Source organism: Saccopteryx bilineata, chromosome 3, assembly GCF_036850765.1.
Source record: "Saccopteryx bilineata isolate mSacBil1 chromosome 3, mSacBil1_pri_phased_curated, whole genome shotgun sequence".
In the NCBI taxonomy this organism is placed as follows: Eukaryota; Metazoa; Chordata; class Mammalia; order Chiroptera; family Emballonuridae; genus Saccopteryx; species Saccopteryx bilineata.
In genome coordinates, this window is record NC_089492.1 from 213669393 (window position 1) to 213690358 (window position 20966).

The following is a 20966-nucleotide window of genomic DNA, read 5'->3' on the forward strand; positions in this document are numbered from 1 at the left end:
ACTCCTTATATATCTTAGATATTATATTTTATTAAATATGCTTCAAAATATATTACAAATATATTTTTCTGTAATTTATCTTTTAAATTGTTTAATATTGTTTACAATAATATCTTTTGCTGTACAGAAGGTTTTAATTATTACATGGTCAAATTTGTCAGTCTTTTTTTTTTTTTTACAGGGAGAGGGATAGATAGGGACAGACAGACAGGAACGGAGAGAGATGAGAAGGATCAATCATCAGTTTTTTGTTGCAACACCTTAGTTGTTCATTGATTGCTTTCTCATATGTGCCTTGACCGCGGGCCTTCAGCAGACCGAGTAACCCCTTGCTCGAGCCAGTGACCTTGGGTCCAAGCTGGTGAGCTTTTGCTCAAACCAGATGAGCCCACACTCAAGCTGGTGAACTCGGGGTCTCAAACCTGAGTCCTTCCGCATCCCAGTCCAACGCTCTATCCACTGCGCCACCACCCAGTCAGGCTGTCAGTCTTTTTCTTGTCAGTTCCAGGTTTCATCTGTTAGAAATGCCTTCCTTACCTACCTAAAGTACACAAAAACATTCTTCCATATTCTTCTTCTAATACTTGTATAGCTTTATTTTTATCCATAACTCTTAAAACATATGGTATTTATTTCTTCTATGATGTTAATTGTAAAGGACAAATATTCTTTTGTTCAAATTGATAGCCAGTTGTCTCAGCTCCATCTAATAAGCAAGCAATTTCTCGCTTTTCAATCTGTTTATGTTACACTTACTACAACATATACTATCAAATATTCATTAGTCTGCTTTTATTCTATTTTCTTCTCTTAATCTGTTAGCAAATTTTGGGGTTAATATCACATTATTTAAATTATGGTACTATTATAGTATCTTTTAAAGATCTTCTAGTTAGAGCAAATACTCCATTTTATTTTTCTTAAAAATTTTGCTCTCACTACGATTTCCTCTTTCATGTAAACTTAAGAATCAGCTCAATTTCTTTAACATTAAATCTTTCAATATAAAAACACCAGATGTCTTTCCATTACTCATATCTTCTTTATATCTTAACTTCAATAGTTTTGTTATTTCCTTTATCTCTGTTCTTACATCTTTCTTGTTAGGTTTATTCTTAGTTTCTTACAGATTTTAATATTTTTAATCTAATCATTTCTCCATTATGTTTTATTGGTGCTGTATAGGGAAATCTATTTTTATATTTTGACTTTATATTCACTGTAATTAATTTATGTGATTTTCATGGGTTCTTAAGGTAAATAATTATATCACACCTCTTATTTATTATCCTGACTTTATTACATTGATTAGAACTTCTGGTAAGTGTAATATTTGACTAGTCACATGCCCATTCTGTGTCTCAGTTATAAATAACTAATATGTTATTTATTTTGAGACTCAAATAGGAGAGTTGATATAGAAACTCTTTGATATTGTGAAATCTAGGACATTTTAAGTTCATTATTTTTGCCTTTTTGAATTGTCTGAGCCATCTTTTCAATAGTTTAATGGCATTTGCTGATTATCCTTTCATTTATCTCACTCATCTGTAAAACATAAATAATAAGAGAAATCGTAGGGTGATTACTGCACACAAGTTTTTAACAACTTTGACTAAGCTAAAAGTGTTCAGCACCGCATCTGAAACTGCCAGTGAGTACAGAGTTTCCTTGATCCCATCGTGACAATATCAAAAACTATCAAGTTTTACTCTCTAATATTCAGTGATGCTCATCTACCACAAATTTTGACAAATATAAACTACCTTCCAAATTTCCAGGAATTTGCTGGAAACCTGCTTGATTCTGACAACTGGAGGCATTTCTCTTAATATGATTAAGGTGTTTATACCAGAAATAAACCAAAGAGACATTTTTTTGTGGAACTTTTGTGGCTCAGAAAAAAATAAGGCAAAGGTTAGGGTGCTATTTTTGGTTTTCTCATTTCAGACTAGGTGGAATTTTATACCTTGGAAAATACAAATTTTATATAATAAGAGTACAAGTTTAATGATTTAAACAATTGTCTGTTTTCTGTTTAATATTTACTTTGTTTTTAGGGACATTTAGGATCAATGGGACCTGATGGAGAACCAGGAATTCCAGGATATAGAGTAAGCAATTTTACTGGAAACAAGAAAGTATATATTTGTATGGAGACATTTATATAAAGATGTTATTTTGTTATTTCAAATATGCAAAATAAGATGATATCTCCCTGATCAACCTTTTTTAACATATTTAGGTCCCATCCCCCTACTGAAAGAATTCTATTTTTCTTTCAATATAGTGCAATATCTAACGGCGTGGCCCTGGTGGTATTAGGTAGAGCATATATAGATATTATAGTATCGAGAATGTCTACTCACTTGTCCTTTTGTTAGGGCCATCAAGGTCAACCAGGACTTTCTGGGTCGCCGGGACCTAAAGGAGAAAAGGTGTGTGTGTGTATATATTAACTTTTTAATCCTAAAGTTAAACATTTAATTCATGTGTTCTTTCCAAAAGTACGCATGGAAATTTTTCAAAGAAATAAGAAACACTTTTCATTTGGAAAGTATTGCAAATTTTAGAAGAAAAACAAATAACATGGGGTTAAAATTTCAATAAATCATTAAAATATCCCATAGGTTGTTTCAAAATTGAGCAGAAATAATATATGTTAAAGTATTTTACAATCTATAGATCTTTGTAAAAGTAAAATTAAGTACTTATTGAGAGAGATTGGGAGACTCTAAATTAATTGACTAATCTCAGTACATTTATAGTAAAATGTTTTATGAGTTAAGAATAACTACAACAGTATTCCTCTTGATTTTTAACATTATTGTAAACCTGACACTGATAAAGTTCTTAAGCTACATTTTATGTAAGTAAAGAAGATAGATACTTCCAAAAAGAACCACACATGAATTACAACTGTGTATAAAATATCATAGGCTAAGTTTTGTAGGTTATAGTTTTTTTTATTTAAAAAGATAAAACCAGATCATATTTTTCATAACATACTGTATTATAAAATACTAGGCTGTATATTTTATAGGTTCTTTTATTATTTTGGTTTTTTATAAATCATTATCTTCATAATAGGGTTATCCAGGAGAAGATAACACAGTCCTAGGACCACCTGGGCCTCGAGGTGAACCAGTAGGTCTTTTTCTAAAATTATTTTGATGTTTTGAGATAAAATGTAATTATTGTAATAGATACACCACATCAATCACATCCTTTCAAAGAGCTTTTTTATTTATTTATATAACATAATTTTTATAAGAGAGCAGTAGTTGTAATCACATAATCTATATATGAAAGCTGTTTAAATGTTGGTCAAGATGCTTAATAAAATATATGTTTAATATGGTGACTTGCTAAATCCAACTTTCAGCATTAAATGCATAATAACACCTTTTATAGAAATTATTTTAAAATTATATACTGTAGGCACTTTAGGACAGATACTTCTTTAATCTCAAATTTATATTTATTTCGAAAGTATTTTTAAAAATCTGATATGTATCTTTCTTTATACTAGTTTACACACAGCAAATGATTTCAAGACTCATCTAATCAGTTGTTTGAACTAATACTTTTAAAAGATCATTGAGCTACAGTCTCCTAATTGAGCATTTTAAGAAATATCTGTAATCTGTAATCATAGTTTTTGAGAAGTAGCTATTGTAATAAATTAAATAAATAAAATAAAAATGCTTAGTTGACAGAAATAAATATATTGGTTAATTTTTTTATTTTTCATATGATATTGTAGAGGATAAATGAATTCTAAAGCAGAAAGATCAGAATATGTAGTCACTCCTGATTTTTTCAACTGGCTCTGTGGAGGTAGTTAAAAGTTATACATTATTTTAGAAATAGACAGGAAAGATTTTAGAATTTTTTTATTAAATCAAGCAGTCTTATAAACCTAGAGGCAAAGTTATCTTTAAAAATATATAATATTCTTAAATAAAAATGATAAAAAAGATGTGGTATATATATATGATGGAATACTATTCAGCCATAAAGAATGATGACAGTGCCATTTACAAGAACATGGCTGGATCTTGAGAACATTATACTAAGTGAAACAAGTAAATCAGAAAAAGCTAAGAACTATACGACTTCACACATAGGTGGTATACAAAACTGAGATTCATAGACATAGATAAAAGTTAAGTAGTTACCAGGAGGAGGGCTTTGGGAAAGGAAAGTGAAGGGAGAAAAATATACGGTAATGAAAAATGATTTGACTTTGGGCGATGGACACACAACTCAATCAACAGTTCAGATGCTATAGAGATGTTTATCTGAAACCTATATACTTTTATTGATTAATGTTACTCATTAAATTTATTTTATAAACAAAGAATATATGTTTTTTTAATTTAAAATGTTTTAGGCTCTTTAAACCTCTAAGAGGGAAAAATATGGAATAATGTAAAATTTTTAAAGCAAATGAAAAAATATGAACAAATACTGTATAGCATACTAGTGCTTCTTTTCCCCAGATTCACACCTGCTGGGATCAAAGAAGTCACTGAAATATAAATATATTAAAAGTCTAACATAACAATGATAATTTATAGTAGACATGGGACCGATAAGAAACTTAAACTAACAATATTCTAAATAATTTCAAGAGAGTCTGAAATTATTGTTTTTACTTTATGTTTATTATCTTTATTATTCACAAAGGAATATGTTAAAATTTATCAATTAATGGGTCATAATAAATTTTATGGTTTTCCCAACTAATTTCAATCTAAGTTTCTGGTATGTGATAATTGATTTTTTTCAAGTGCATTTTAGACTATATTATTTGAGCAGCTTATCATATCAAAGATTTCATATTAGAAATATTTAGAAAAGTTATTAAGTGTAAGTTTATTTGTTTATTTCTACCAGAAGGATTAAAATTAATAAGTGCAGTGTTCATTAGGTTAATTTATGTCTTAAAATTTTAAAATTTCACATATTAGATAAGCAATAGGATCTCTGATTAAGAACAGTCAAGAGGGATTAGCTCTTAGATACATTTAAAAGGTTATTAAATATAAGTTTTTTAATTAGTAGAATTAAGTGGCTGAATGGTCCTGCTTAAATCCTTTTTAATTATCTTAACATTAAGTAACAATGCAAGTAACTTTGACATCATATATAACATACATTATTCATCTGAAAATTTATATTTTTTCCATCATCGAATACCATTTATGTATATTAAATACTATTTAGAGCAGCGGTTCTCAACCTGTGGGTCACAGGTTGAGAACCGCTGATTTAGAGATTACTTTGTTAAATTTTTATTGAATTTAATGGGGTGATATTGGTTAATAAAATTATATAGGTTTCAGGTGTACAATTCTTCTATTCTACAGCATCTGAATATTGTATAATGTTCACCACCCAAAGTCAAGTCTCTTTCCGTCACCACTTCTGAAAATTTATATTTAATTGTAATTCATTCTTTAATATTTTTCTTAACAGAATCATGAGAATCTCTTTAAATAATTCAATGCTTATGATGTTTTTGGTGTCACTGAGATTCAATCTTTTGAAATTATTCAATGGAACTAAGTAAATTTATTATGCGTTTAGAAAAAAAAATTCACACTAACAGTATCATCTGCATTTACAAAGTTTTAGATCAGGCTATGAGATTGACTATTTTTGCATGTTGTCTCTGTAGGGTCCAGTGGGGGAACAAGGAGAGAGAGGAGAGCCTGGAGCAGAGGGATATAAGGTAATTACTGCACATTTCATGCCTTGCTTCTAAGTTTAAATAAGGCTCTCTGTCGTTCTGCTCAGTCTCAAATGAAAATAAGCATCATTGAGATAATTAGTAATGTCTTACGTTTTTCATCCTGGTGGAAGGTCAGCTCTATACTTTCTGTTTCTTCTTTCCAGAAGCATCTTCATCTCCTCCCATTGCTCCTTTTTTCTCATCTTTCAGATGTCAGCTGAATGTTACTTCCTCTTAGACCTTCTCTAACTGTCCCTCTTTTTTGTGTGGGAAATAAATCTAACTTCTATTTCTCCCTCTCTCTAATCTCCTGCCTAACCCTTTTAATACATCACTTTATAGCATATTTCTTGATTTTCCTTCATGATATTTAATGCTTCCTATATCTTGTTTTACACAGTTTCTTTTTTGTTTATTATCTGTCTTCTACCACCAAAATGTCATATCCATGAGAAGAAAACTCTTGCCTGTCTTTCTCATTACTATATACCCAATTTTTAGAACACAGTTTCTGGTATATAGTAGGAATTCAATAAAGAATTCTCAGATGGATAGATGAATGTCATTGTGTTCTCAAGCCTTATGTCAATTCTTACCCTCATTCATTCTTAGTATTTTATGAGACCAACTTCATCAGCCAAAATTATACTATGTATAGAATTTACTGTGTCATTTTTTAGCACAATTCTTTTGAGAATGTTTTGTATTCCTGTCTTATAACTCTTCCCTTTCTGTTTACAATGTCAAACGCTAAACAAAATTGGCTAACTCTCTTATACTCCATCTTCTTTGCTCATACTGTTCTCTGCCTGCTCACAATATTACATAATTTTTACTTAAATAAATCCTATCAAAATACCTTTTCCCCCACCCACCCTAACAGTGATCTTTCTGTCTTCTCTAATCCTATAACTGTTGTTTATAGAAGCCTTTCAGCACAAATATTTTACCCTCTTCTGTAGCTAATTATTTTGCTAATCATTCATATGCAGCTATTTTAGCTTTTCAATTTTGAATATGAATTATTTTTTCTTGTATGTCTTGTTCTAAGCCCTGTAAATAACAGAATGTTGTAAGGCCAGGAGCCACCATCGTGGCCATTCACATGCAGGTTCCCATTGGATTCAGGCAGACGGTAAAGAAATGGCAGAGTTGGAGGATGATGGGCCATTCTGTTTATTGGTGTCTCACCAAGACAGGCAAACCACAAGAGAAGACAAGGGAAAAGCAGAAAACCTGCTCTTCCCATGAAGGGCAAGGGATCAGGGAGGCCCCTGCGATAATGATAGCAGGAACCAAGAGAGCGAGCTCCTGGTCTGCCCCACTTTATAATACAGAAATCAAAACCTTTAATCTAATATACAAACAAGGAACTCTCTGATAGAAAGTCACTTATCAGAGGCACTGCTTCCAGCATAATTTGACAAACTGTTTAAAACTTCCTTAGCTTATTCTGTGACTTCTCCACACATTCTTAGGAAAATCAAGTCCTTGCAATATCTTCTTTTGGCTTCTACCAACTACAAACCATTAGGCAGCTAAATCACCATATTTACTGGCACTACCTCACATCATGCAATCAGTCAAGGGTGTAGGGAAAAGCTTAATCTTAAAACTAAGCCTTAGGCTATAACCACCTTGCCTGTTTACAGCCTGTCCCCCACACCCAATGCAAACTATCATATTTACAAGCTTATTTGACCAATAAATGTCATATGTATATAAACGTAATTCATTTTTAATAATGAATTGATGAGCTGTTTGATCCAACATACCCCTTTCATGTATTCAATAAAATTTCTGTGATCTTGTCTGAAATGAAGACTTAAAGAGCCAGATTGAATGGATAGCCAGTAGGTGGATAAGTATTATTAATAAACTGATTTTCTCAAGCCTGAAATCTGAAAAATCAACTTTTACTTCCTCACACTCTCTTTGAAGCAAATGTTAAAGGTAGCTCTAAATGATTGTGAAATTGTTGTGATGACTATCTTCTGTTTCCAATTTACATAACATTTGCATCTACATTGTTTCTTAATCCAAGGAATCCAGTGAATTTACTAAAATTAGCTTTTCTTTGGGTTGTGACACCAAGGCACTGCTTCCAGCATAATTTGACAAGCTTTTTAAAACTTCCTTAGCTTATTCTGTGACTTCTCCACACATTCTTAGGAAAATCAAGTCCTTACAATATCTTCTTTTGGCTTCTACCAACTACAAACCATTAGGCAGCTAAATCACCATATTTACTGGCAAACAGTTAACTATTCTATTGGAAAAAGAAGAATCTCTTCACTGGCTAGCAACGAAAAACCCTGGCCCCATTACTCTGGATAGTCATACATTCTTTATTCACTTTGTAATCTATTTCTCCTTTCTTATTCCCAAAATACTCCTGTTGAAGTTTTCAATTATGGGTGTTTCATGTACTGATTTGACCCTCATCTTTCCTTCTGTCTTATTTTATCCTACTCTGTTTTATTCTGCCCTTAAGTTTTAGGGATCATTTTACCATTTGTTGATGGTTCTATTCTAAACATTAATTTCATGCCAGACAACCACACTAATTTTATTGCTTAGAAATATCAAAGTCATGAATATTCATACTTGTTTCCTGACAAGTGTTCTCAATCACAATTTGATTTGTATGCTTTATTTAGCAGTTAGACTTTTCTGTTGTAGCCTCAGGCTATATTTTTAAATGATTGCTTTTCTGTGTAGACATTGTATATGCTTTCATTTCATTCCAGTAAACTGTTAGCACTGTCACTAAGCTTTCTTTATTGTGTTAAAATATATATAACATAAAGTTTATTATTTTAACCATTTTTAAAGTATACAATTTAGAGACATGTAGTACATTTATAATACTGTGCAGGCATCACACGCTAACTTGTTTCAGAACATTTTCATCATATCAAAAAGGAAGCCCCATACCCATTAAGCAGTCACTCTCTATTTTCCAAGCCTCTGGCAACTACTACTTTGCTTAAATTTATTCTGGATATTTTATATAAATGGAATCTTATAGCTTTTTTAATTGAATTTTGTTGGGGTGACACTGGTTAACAAAATTACACAGGTTTCAGGTGCCCAATTCAGCAGCACATCTTTGTATACCATATTCTGCGTTAACCCTTCCAAGTCAAGCCTTGTCCATCCTCATTCCCCCCATACCCTTCTCTACCTCTGGCAGTCACCACACTGTTATCCATGTCCATGAGTTTTTCCTTTTTCTTTTTTTTGTACTTTTTTGCACTCCTCTTCCACCTCGCTCACTCAACACCCTTGCCCCACAGCTATCAGTCTGCTCTCTATGTATGAGTCTGTTTTTATTTTGCTTGTCAGTTCATTTTTTTCATTAGCTCCAGAATCATGCAGATTTTTATGTCTGTCTTCTTTCACTTAACACCATGTTTTCAGATTTTTATCCATGCTGTAGAATATATCAGTACTTCATTTCTTTTTATGGCTATGTAATCACCAAACTTTTTAGAAACACTTTAACATTCATAGATATTCTTACAATTTCAGTTTACTCATGATTATCCTGTTGGAGAGGAAAAAAAATGGAACGAGTAATGAAAATTTTGCTTCCATTTGGCTGTGAACAATTAAAATTATTTTAAAATGATTCTCATCATTCCTTGTTGTTTTTTTCTTTAAGAAACTGAAAATTACAAAAGTGTCTTGCTTATTATCATCAGTATGTCAATACTAGGTATTGACATACATGATACATTTTATGTGTTACATATAATAAATTTCTGGTTATTCAGCAAGCATATATTGGAATATCTGTCATAGGCCAGGAACAGAGTTAGATGCCATGAATATGACACTGGACTCTCCAGACACAGTCCCTGCCTCTATGAACATCACATATAGAAGACATACAGAATAAAAACATTTAATCCGTATAAAAACAAATAGAATAAATTATAGTTGTCATCCAGGAAACTATACATCACATAAGTCAACATAAATTCATCTGAGCCTTGAGAGAGCCAGAGCACATGGTGGGAATAAGCATGTTTTATTGTCAACATTCACTTTTTAGTGCTATGAACAGAATTACACAAACATCCAAGATTAAGTCAGGCTAAACTGTGTGAGACAGTCCTAGAAATACATTGAATAAATTATGTTCTATTTCAAACTTCTTTTTACTTTGGTTTAGCAAAGGCCATAGAATTTTTTCGCACATAATAAATAATAAGTAAATCTTCACTTGGCCCTCACTTCTTAGCATCAGACATATCTCCAAATAGCTACTGGACATCATCACAGACACCTCGAACTCACTTTGTCCTAAACATAGTATCATCATGCTCCCCAGCTCTGATCCTCCTCTTTGTATGTCCTCAGTTCAGTGAACAGTACCACCAGGCATCCAGATGTCCAAGCCAGTAAATGAATCCTCCCTCTCTTTTTTTCTTCTCTCTCTCCTCTCTCTTCCTCTTCTCTCCTCTCTTCCTCTTTACTGTCTCCTCTCTCTTCTCTCTTTTCCTCATTTCTTAAATTCAGTTGGTCACTTCTTTTGATTTCTTAAATATCTCTGAAATCTAGCCACTTTGCCTTGCATTCATTATTTTTGGTCTGGATTATTTATTATTATCAATTCCTAACTAGACTTTCTATCCCTAATTATAGCCCTCTCAAACTCATTCTCCACTTAATATGTTCTGTCAGATGAATTTTCATTTATCTCCTTATGCTATTCTTTCTGCCAAATGTCCTCCTTTTACTTTACTGCCGGGAACATTCATCCTTCAAGATTCAGTTTATCGTCACTTCCTTTATAAAATCCTCTCCAGGCTCCCCTCAGCCATTCAACAGGTCCCACCTAATACCATTAGGCAAGATTAATCATTTCCCATAACTTTGCCTATGAAACTTTAAAATAATATATACTTCAACATATTTAATTTTGACCATTACAGGAAAAAAAATGGTCTTTGTCAATATTTATTAGAATAAAAAGGACCAGGCCCTGGCCGGTTGGCTCAGTGGTAGAGCATCGGCCTGGCGTGCAAGAGTGCCGGGTTCGATTCCTGGCCAGGGCACACAGGAGAGGCGCCCATCTGCTTCTCCACCCCTCCACCTCTCCTTCCTCTCTGTCTCTCTCTTCCCCTCCCACAGCCAAGGCTCCATTGGAGCAAAGTTGGCCCAGGTGCTGAGGATGGCTCCATGGCCTCTGCCTCAGGTGCTAGAATGGCTCTAGTCACAACAGAGCAACGCCCCAGATGGGCAGAGCATTGCCCCCTGGTGGGCGTGCTGGGTGGATCCCGGTCGGGCGCATGCAGGAGTCTGACTGCCTCCGTTTCCAACTTCAGAAGAATTACAGTGAAACTCCCAGAAAGCAAGTTTGTTTTTGGTGAGATTTGTATCCAGACTTCTCAAAGCCAAGAGAGACAGTTGGCTATTCTATGTGCTCATTTTAAAAAGCTCTGGGTAAAACTATAGACAAGAGTGGTGGCAAAGCCATAATTGGCCATCATAGTTTTGAGTTTTGTGGTTTGATCATGTGCTCACTCTCACTTCAGTCTGTAACTCCAGCTTTTTACCGGACTTGACCAATCTCTCCTGAGTCTGTTTGCTAAGTGATCTATAACAGTTTTATTTACTAATAATAAGCTCCCTCTTAAGTGCCCTGATTCTATTATTTCCTGATTCTTCTTAGGTCTTGCTAGTAAGGGTCATGCTATAATGATTTTCCTTTAGCTATGGCCACATGCTATAGAAATATTTCCAAACTAGCCTTTTCCTCTTGCCACTGTTTACTCCCTTAAACAGAATTTATTTACTTTATCAAGAAGTTGAATCTTAAAACCATAAACATTTGCCTCACAGAACGCAAACAAGAAGGTTTCAATTGATCTTTGTGTGAGAATTAATATTGTTAGCCTATGTCTGCAGTCCTTTCTTCTCCTAGCCCAGAAAAAGGAGGTAAGCCTGAAAACTGCCTTTGCTATGGCATTTTTTCTTTAATAAACAGAGAGTAGGAAGAAGGCACTCTGAAGTGAAGAAGACAGTGGGGAAGAAATAGAAGAGATCACATGCAGAATTCTTCATGCATAACTCTCACCTGAAACGGCCCCGGGTTGTGCTCATTTCTGTTTACACACTTGAAGAAGGAAATGTGGTAGGTCCACATTCCTCCTCAGGAGAACTGGGATGATTTCAGACTGCTGGATGTCAGTCACTTGATCTGCGTAGGCATTATATATTGTACCACTCCCAGTTTTCAACCCAGTACTGGTAAATCTATCCAAACAACTATGACCTTAGTTTGTAAAAATGGGGACCGTTGCAAACTTCCACAGTGGGAAGAGGTTGAGAAAAAGAAAATTGTTCTCAAACTTCATTCCTTTGATTATTCACTATTTGGTTTCCTGAGCCTGTCTTTAAAAATTTCCACAAACTTAGTGGCTTAACACAACATACATTTATTTTCTCACAGTTCTAGGGACCTGAAATTGGAAATCAAGATGGTGGCAGGGCCATTCTCCCTTTCTCAACTCTAGGATAGAATCTTTCCTGGTCTTTCCCTGTTGCTGTTGGCAGACAGTGTTCTTTGTGGCTGCATCGCTCCTATTCTACTTCTGTGTTCGCAGGGCCCTCTCCTTTTCTGTTTGTGTCTGTGTGCCCCCTACCATCTCTCTACTTGTCAGTGGATATAGTCCAACATAGATAATCCAGGATAATCTCCTTTTAAGATTCTAATTTAACAGTATCTGCAAAAACTTTTTTTCTATGTGTGATCACATTCATAAATTCTAGGGATTAAGACATAGCTATCTTTTGGCAGGCCACCATCAACCCATTACATTAATCTACATAGAAAATCAAAGAACTTTATCCTATTTCTCAGTCATCATAATATCCAGTGGCTATTATGTTCTATACTATTTCAAAGAGAAAATCATAATCTCTATGATATTTAAATTGAAGTTTAAAATGGTTTGTTACCATTTGAAATGATACTATCCTTACTAATGTTTTTCAATCACAGGTCCATGGACAGGTCTGCCAGAAATTTTGTGCTCGTCCACGCAACAGTTAACCACCCTGATGTTAATATGAAGATTATAGACCCAGAGATCTTAGTCGAATTTACTTACGCTCTGGGTGATTTCTGCCTTAGCGGTCCCTGGAATAATTCTCCTATTTTCACCAGTCCTCAAGTGTAAAAAAGTTGAATACCACTGCTCTAAATCACATGTCTTTATTTACTCTAATAATATAATCTTTTCTATTCCTAGGGCCATGTGGGTATACCAGGACCAAGAGGCGCCACTGGGCCACAAGGGCCTCCAGTATGTTTTGAAAGCATTCTTTGTAATTCTAGCATTAAAAAAAAAGAAAAATTATGTTAATATATGTTATTTGGTCTCTCCTTTATATGTGATTTCTATTTTGGTTCCTGTTAAAGGGTGAGCCAGGTGACCAAGGCAAACAAGGACTAAAAGGAGAGAGAGGATCTGAAGTAAGTTGAACTTGTTTAAGGCAATTTGAAGTTTACTGTGGCTCGAGAAAGTAGAGCTACAAGGAGTGGCTCTTCATTGTAATTTAAATAATCATTCCTCCTTCCAGAGCAAGGATCACTGTAGGATTCTAAAGAGGGTGTTTGTCAGTAATTGTTATAAAACATGATTATTTGATTGATTTATGTGTTTTGACTGCCATCCAAATTTTCTTTCACCAGAAGCCTACTCTGGCTTTGTGGCATTACCTAAATTTGTCCCAAACTAATTGTCTCTCCTTGGGATTTCAAGAAGACATACCACATGCCTTAGAACCAGCATTGCAGAGTGAAAAATACATCAGCCACACCAATTTCTCTGTTGTAGTAAGCCAGAGGCAGAAATAGTTTGTGTGACACAGACTCACAATAGATTTAAAATATTTTTTATAAGACAGATCAATTATTTGTCATCAAAGTAAAAACCTGTTGTCTTAATGAATTGAGCCATCTCTTTCTCTGTGCCCTGGCAGATGTTGCCTCAACCATGTGTAACCACGGGCTTTATAATTTGTACCATCAGTTCATTGCTGTCCTGTTTTTAATGGTATTCTGATTTTAAATTAAATTCTTAAGAAAATGTACTGTATTTTAATAATAAATTATGGGAGAATAGATAAAAAAGTAAGGAATTCGAGACAATGTTTCTCTTAATTTTTTAAGCAGCCTTCACCCATATTTATGTTTTCCACTTGTGAGAGTAAATAATAAAACTGGGTTGAATCTGATATTACATAGGTGTTCACTCACCTGGAACTCATTTTGAATAGTCTTGGCATCTACCTAGTAATTTACAGTCAGGTTCCTTAATAAATAAGACTAATAAATAATAAACTAAAATCTCCCATTGAAGGCAAGTCTTAACGAGAAAAAAAGCAGTGAAAGAAGGCATTTGTCTCAATCGCTTTAAATTTTAATACCCAAAATGGGAAACGTTGTGGGAAAAGCTGTGAATCTAGAACACTGCTACTGCTTTCATACAACTTTCTTATATTTGCATTAAGTGCCTAAGGATGTAAATACCTTCCCAAGTTAAAAAAAAAATACCTTCCCAAGTTTTGACTCTAAGATTACAAGTCTTTAGCCCTGTCATGGTAGCTCAGCCGGTTAGATCATCATCCTGATACACCAAGGTTGTAAGTTCAATTCCTGGTCAAGGCACATACAAGAGTCAACCAATGAATATTTAAACAAGTGGAACAACAAATCTATGTCTCTCTCTCTCTCTCTCTCAAATCAATAAATAAAAATTTTTTAAATAAAATCAATAGGCATAAAGTTGCTAATATTTTTTAATTAGTACTTTGATATTCTCAGTGTTTTTTCTTCCTTTTTGACATACCTCTGGAAGAAGAACTTCTTAGATATTTATTAGTATCTGTTAAAGTTATGCCAATGAAAATTAAATATTCTTACTAGGCAACTGCATGCAGCTCCTGCCTACATGGTCAGCTCCTCCTGGGTAACAAGAGCTGAAAGGTGCTAAGAAACAATGGTTTAAATTCTGTATAATCCAGGGGAGCTAGTATTTCCCACTTTTAGAAATGCTTGTGTGTAGTCCAAGGTTACATTAAAAGGTCTCTTAGCATTTAAAATATTAATAATTATTACAAGAATGATCATTGACTATGTATTATTTACTTAGGGACACCTTCGTTGGCCAAGTGGATCCTGTCCAATTGCTGTCATCTTGTTTTTGCAAACCTTTAAATTTGTTTTTTAGATTTGGAAATGGCTTTTTCGATCATGTGGACAAACCACTCATTTTTCAGATGAAGAAACTTAAGTCCCAGAGAGATTATAAGTTGCTTAATATCTCAGAACTAGTTACCAACAGAACCAACACTAAAAACTTTATTTCCTGATTCTTTTATTATATAAAAGCCTCTATTACTTTGAAACCTTTTATAAATCAAGTAAACTATGACAAATTTTACTTAACCAACAAATTCACTCATTGGGCTTTCAAATATGATGCTGTGAACACTATAAAGAGAGCAAGTCAAAACCAATTGTAGAATCACTACATATTTCAGAAGACATTTATAATGCAAGTGTAGTGAACTGTCTTATAATGACTTCCAAAGACTTAAATTCAAGCCAAAATCTTATTTTCCTTCTAAAACAAAGTTCCAGATTTTAGTGAATTGAAATTTCTTGGTTAAAAAAAAAAAAAAAAAGAGTGAGAGAAAGATTTTAATTCTTGCCTCACTAAATTTGTATTGGCATTTTAAAGCTACTCTCTAACAAAGAACTAGCAAAGTATAAAGATAGCTGTTCAGCTTCACTTGAATAAACAAACAAACTAGAGTTTGGACTGTAGTGCCACATTTAAAAATATTTGTTAACCAAAGAATCAGACTACCGTCTTCAGTGGTTCATAAACGAGTACAATGCCAGTGAACAGAAAGCTGTTTCTGTGGATCTAGTTTCAAATGGACCATTCTGTTTTTCAAAGCTAACCAGAAAAAAAGAAAGCACCATTTTTCATGCGCTCTAAAGACTACATATAAAATTCATTTGTATTTCCTATTACAAATGGGGAAAGTCTATTGATTTATAAGGTTTTATTTTTGTTTGTTTGTTTTTTTGTATTTTTCTGAAGTTGGAAATGGGGAAGCAGTCAGACAGACATGCACCCAACCGGGATCCACCCGGCATGCCCACCAGGGGGCGATGCTCTGCCCATCTGGGGCGTTGCTCTGCTTCAACCAGAGCCATTCTAGCTCCTGAGGCAGAGACCATGGAGCCATCCTCAGCGCCCGGGCCAACTTTGCTCCAATGGAGCCTTGACTGCGGGAGGGGAAGAGAGAGACAGAGAGGAAGGAGAGGGGGAGGGGTGGAGAAGCAGATGGGTGCTTCTCCTGTGTGCCCTGGCTGGGAATCGAACTGGGGACTCCTGCATGCCAGGCCGACGCTCTACCACTGAGCCAACCAGCCAGGGCCTGAGGTACTTATTCTGAACAACGTGCAATGTGAATATCGGTGTGTTTCTAACGAAGTGCCACCACATAGGAATAACATTACTCGGTGGGATAAGCAGTTGAAGGAAACTGGCAGTTTGGTGGAGAAACCCCGTTCTGGTAGGCCATCAGCCAGTGACGGTTCTGTAGAAGCTATACGGGATAGCTACCCAAGGAGCCCTAAAAAAAATCTGTGCATGAGCCCACATCGAACTGCACTGGATAGGTATGAAACTGGGAAAGTTTTCCTTTTATTTGGTGCAAATTTCACATTTCTATCGTCTTTTGTTGCTTTCTTGTGACCAGTCAAAAGTGCACCATGATTTTACGGACACACTGTATTTTATGATATATATATTATAGGGATTGTATGTTCTAGAAACTTCACTAAACCCAGGTCACCAAATATCATATTTTTTGGTTTTCTTACCCTTAGAAAGACTTTACATTAGTGACTTCTTAAGATAAATAAAATAGTTTTCAGAGTTTGAAGGCAAACCCTTGATCCATATAACTCTTTATTATCAAATTCTAAGTTAGATTTTTATCTCTTACATAAAATGGCCTTTTTCTCTGTGAATAGATATGCTATTTCTTTTTAAAATGTTTAAGTTTATTTTCAGAAGATGTAATGTCTTGTGAAATTATTTATTTTGTTACTGTTGTCAGATTGAATTTGACACTATCTTCAGATTTGCATAACTGATTTGCATTTCGATGGAATTATCCTGTGTGTGAGAAGTTTTGATGGCTTCTGAGAAATCTCTATGGCAATAATCATATGCTTCTTTCTTTTATTTGTGAACTAGGTCACTCTTTTCCACATTTTTCTTTTTACAGTAATTTTAAGATATCATCAGAATAATGGCATGATTTGCAATGGTCAAGTTTCTAACTATCCTGGCAGAGCAGTTGCTGCTGAATAAATTATAATTTAAAACATCTCACACATGGAAAAACAAATAGTTTGTGAGAAATAAATATCTTTTCTTTGATTCACAAGTATGTTCTTCTCTATGCTTCCAGATAGCACATTTTAGGCTTATTGGGTCATGTCTGTTTCTACATTGTAAATACCTTGTGATCAGGGATTTGACTTTGCATTCCCAACACATAACAAAATCCCTGATGCAAAATGCTCAGTGTTTACTGAATTAAGTACTTAGCCACTCTCAATAGGGAGACAAAAGCTCTGCCTGAACATGGGGACCTTTGTTAAATAATCTTTTCAGTTCCCTCTTAGAACTCTTATTTATATTTTTAAACCATGAATTTGGAGCTAGATGGAAATTTATATATATTTTATCAAATTGTCCCAATTGGAATTGAAGAAAATGACTCCCCTAAAATTTGAATGGCAGTCCCAAAGATATACAACTAGTTAGTGGTAGTTCTTGCTATAGTGGAGCATTCTGGTCTCAGGGTTCTTTTCTGTGCCTTAAGTTTAATTAAATTTACTACAATCAATTAACAACTGTGGTTTACATTTTTAGGGTCAGAAAGGAAAAAAAGGAGTTCCTGGTCCTTCTGGGAAACCTGGGATTCCTGTGAGTAACAAACCTTTCGCATCTTTCTTGCTTTTCTTAATAGAATTGGCAACTTTAGCAAGCAGAGAAGTTTGGGACCAATTACGACAAGTATTGGATAAATAAGATATTCTTCAAAAAATTTTAAGTTCATGCTGGAACACAGAGGGAAAAAAATATGACCATTAGCTCAAAACCACGCTTGCTATTTAAATATACGTCTCTGTAATTGAAGTATGCTATTTTCCAGTGTTATGGAGCCCACTCTGTGGACTCATGCTACTCTCTGATGGTAAACTACTAAAAAACAGGGAACTTGGAATCAATGACAGAATGGTGACAAAGGTCAGAGATCTTCAAGCATCAATAGAAAGACATGAGCTGGATTTTAATTGAAGGAGTCAACCTCTTATTTTCCTGGTAAATGGAATAGACAGTCTTAGAAAAAAAATTTTAACTCTTTCATCACAGAACAAAATTAATTTTACCTTAGCCATCAGTTTCATTTCTAATCAGGTAAATATGCATTGACCGGCTTATTAGCAAGAATTTCCTGTCGGTCTTCCCTTGCCACTGGCTAGATTCCTCCTTTGGGTGACCTGTGTTGGTTCAAAAATATAGAGAAAATAACCATAAATTATAACACAAACAGATCAGAGATATAGAATCTAGTTGCCCAAGAATAGAAACAAATAGTTAGACCTTTTTTTGAGTCATGCAATTATCTAAAAGTGGCAACAAAAAGAGCCATAATTTGTTTCTTTGGAAAATAATATAATATGAGGTTTTATAGATGGTGAATGGCAGCCTATATCCTAAACTGATAGGTACATATAGCTGATTTTTTCACTACAGCTGGATAAAGTATGGACTGTCACAATGAGAATACCAAAGAATTACATTAAAGCTGAAAAGGGTACTCAGTAAATTGCTGATTAGCTTGGCTTTTTTGTTTACAAAAAATTTAAAGACAGTGACCTGACCTGTTGAATTCAAATAGCAAACCATTAAGGAATCCAAGAAACAGGAAATTTTATACTGGGACAGGGTATTAAAAATGTAAAAACCCCACTCATAAATATAAAGGTATTTGTCATTTAATCATCTGTACAGTATCTCTCTATAATCCAAGCAATTTTTAATTACCAAGGGACTTCCAGGCCTACCTGGGCCAAAGGGCCTGCAAGGATACCATGGAACAGAAGGCCTTTCAGGACATCCTGGGAAAGTTGGGCTACCAGGAAAACAGGGACTTCCTGTGAGTAAACTGAATATTTCTTTGCTTTTTATTCTTTATGCATAGTGTCTCCTTGCTAGGCAGTAGATATTTTGGCTTTCTTAGCTTTGACATTGGCTCAAATTAAGTCAGTCATTTCTTTAACAGTTATTTTGGAATTGTGTGTATGATTTCTAAAGAGTATCAAAAGGTACATTCACTTAGATATTTTATATCTAATAATGCGTATTTTTATATGCCATTTTACACATATGAAATCTTGTATATAAGGACATAAAGAAGCAAAGTTTTAGGGGCTACCCAACCTGGCTAGGTTCTGAGTTCATCAAAAGTCACCTTTAGAACATTTAAGCCTTGCCGTACCTCAAGGCAGGTTCCGCCAAAAATTACTTTCCTTTTACTTTTATAGCCTCATATTTGACTTTGCAAAAATTGTATGAATGTTTTTTCTCTATTTATCTGGTCATAATACAATAATATAGATTCCCTCTCATTTTTTGATAAAAAATTTACCTTATTTTATCAGAGATTTAAAAATCGTATTTTATCTTTATTTAGCCTTTTCTCTTTTTCTCTCCCCTCATGTCATCCTAATCAAGATATTTTTGTTATTCTATGTCATTTTCACTCAAAATAGAATAATTAACAACATACTTTCAAGAACTCAGTAAAAGCTTTGTGCAGGGGCAGTTCCGTAGCCAATGAGGTTTATCCAAGGTGGTTTAAAAAAAAAAGAACCCAGTAAAATTTACCCTGTACATTTTTGTTATTGGTGTAAGATTATCTGTTTTTCTCTTCTTAAAAAATAAATTAATCCTAGTTGTTTATTAGATGTAACATGATAGTGTACCTAAACCCAATCCCATTATGATTAGTTATTTCGTTTGTTTAAAAAATATAACAACTTAATTATTTTAGAAATAAGTATCTGTCTAAATTATATCTAAAAAGGTGACTGTTATTGAAGAGTCTTAACATGGTTTCTATTTGGTTTAGAGGCAATATATCAGAATATCAGAGCATCAGGCTACAGCCTAGAAAACTTTGACAGCCAGGCTAATGTTTTTAATTAAAATAGATAGGCCTATGCATTGACATCAGTTTGGTTAAAAGAGGACTTTTGTATGAGATCTCACTCTTAAAAGGAGCTCAAATCTTTAAAAAGCAAGCAAACAAAAAACTAATAAGTAAATTTAGGAAGGTTGTCGGGTGCAAGATAAATATACAAAACTGAATTATATTTCTGTATACTAACAATATATACTAAAAATGAACAATCAGAAATTGACATTTAAAAATTTCTTATAATACCATCAAAATAGTGAGTGTAATCTGACTCCTCAAAAATGTGCCAACCTGTATACTGAAAACTATAAAACATTATTGACAAAAATTAAAGACCTTAAATAAGTGCTATATGGTCTATGTTGTTGAATTAGAAGACTCAATACTATTAAGATGTCAATAATCCTATATATTGGCAGTATCTGAAAACATTAAACGTATACCCTTTGTATGACCCAGCCATTTTATTCCTAGCCAAGAAAAATGAAAGCTTGTGTCCACACAAAAACTTGTATGTGAATATTTCTAGCTACTTTCCTTATAATAGCCTAAACTGGAAGCAACTCAAATGTCCATGAAAAGATGGATAGATAAATAAATTGTGGTGCATATGTACAATGAAATACTAGTTTGCAATAAAAAAAAATCTACTATTGATACATGCTACCACCTGACTCCACCTCAAAAGAGATATGCTGGGTTTAAAAAGAAAATAAAGCAGACCAAAAAAAAAAGGGCCCATACCATGTGATTCTACTTTTATATAAATTCTAGAAATTGTAAAGTCATCTGTAGTGACAGAAAGCAAATTAGTGGTTTTTCTGAGATGGGAGTGCATGTTGCGAGGCATGGGAAGGTTGGCTTACAAAAGGATGAGGAACACTTTTTCAGGGGTGGATATATTACTTTG

General features: G+C 33.9%; 1 protein-coding gene across 1 annotated transcript in view; it reads left to right on the forward strand.

Annotated features, from left to right (window-relative positions):
* Window positions 1–20966, forward strand: part of COL24A1 (collagen type XXIV alpha 1 chain) — a 367011-nt gene that overhangs the window by 284711 nt on the left and 61334 nt on the right. The window contains exons 41-48 of the mRNA XM_066264956.1: window positions 2061–2114; window positions 2385–2438; window positions 3091–3147; window positions 5687–5740; window positions 13006–13059; window positions 13176–13229; window positions 17722–17775; window positions 18905–19012. Of these exons, the coding sequence (XP_066121053.1) occupies window positions 2061–2114; window positions 2385–2438; window positions 3091–3147; window positions 5687–5740; window positions 13006–13059; window positions 13176–13229; window positions 17722–17775; window positions 18905–19012 (489 nt within the window). The remainder of the gene's footprint in view (window positions 1–2060; window positions 2115–2384; window positions 2439–3090; window positions 3148–5686; window positions 5741–13005; window positions 13060–13175; window positions 13230–17721; window positions 17776–18904; window positions 19013–20966) is intronic.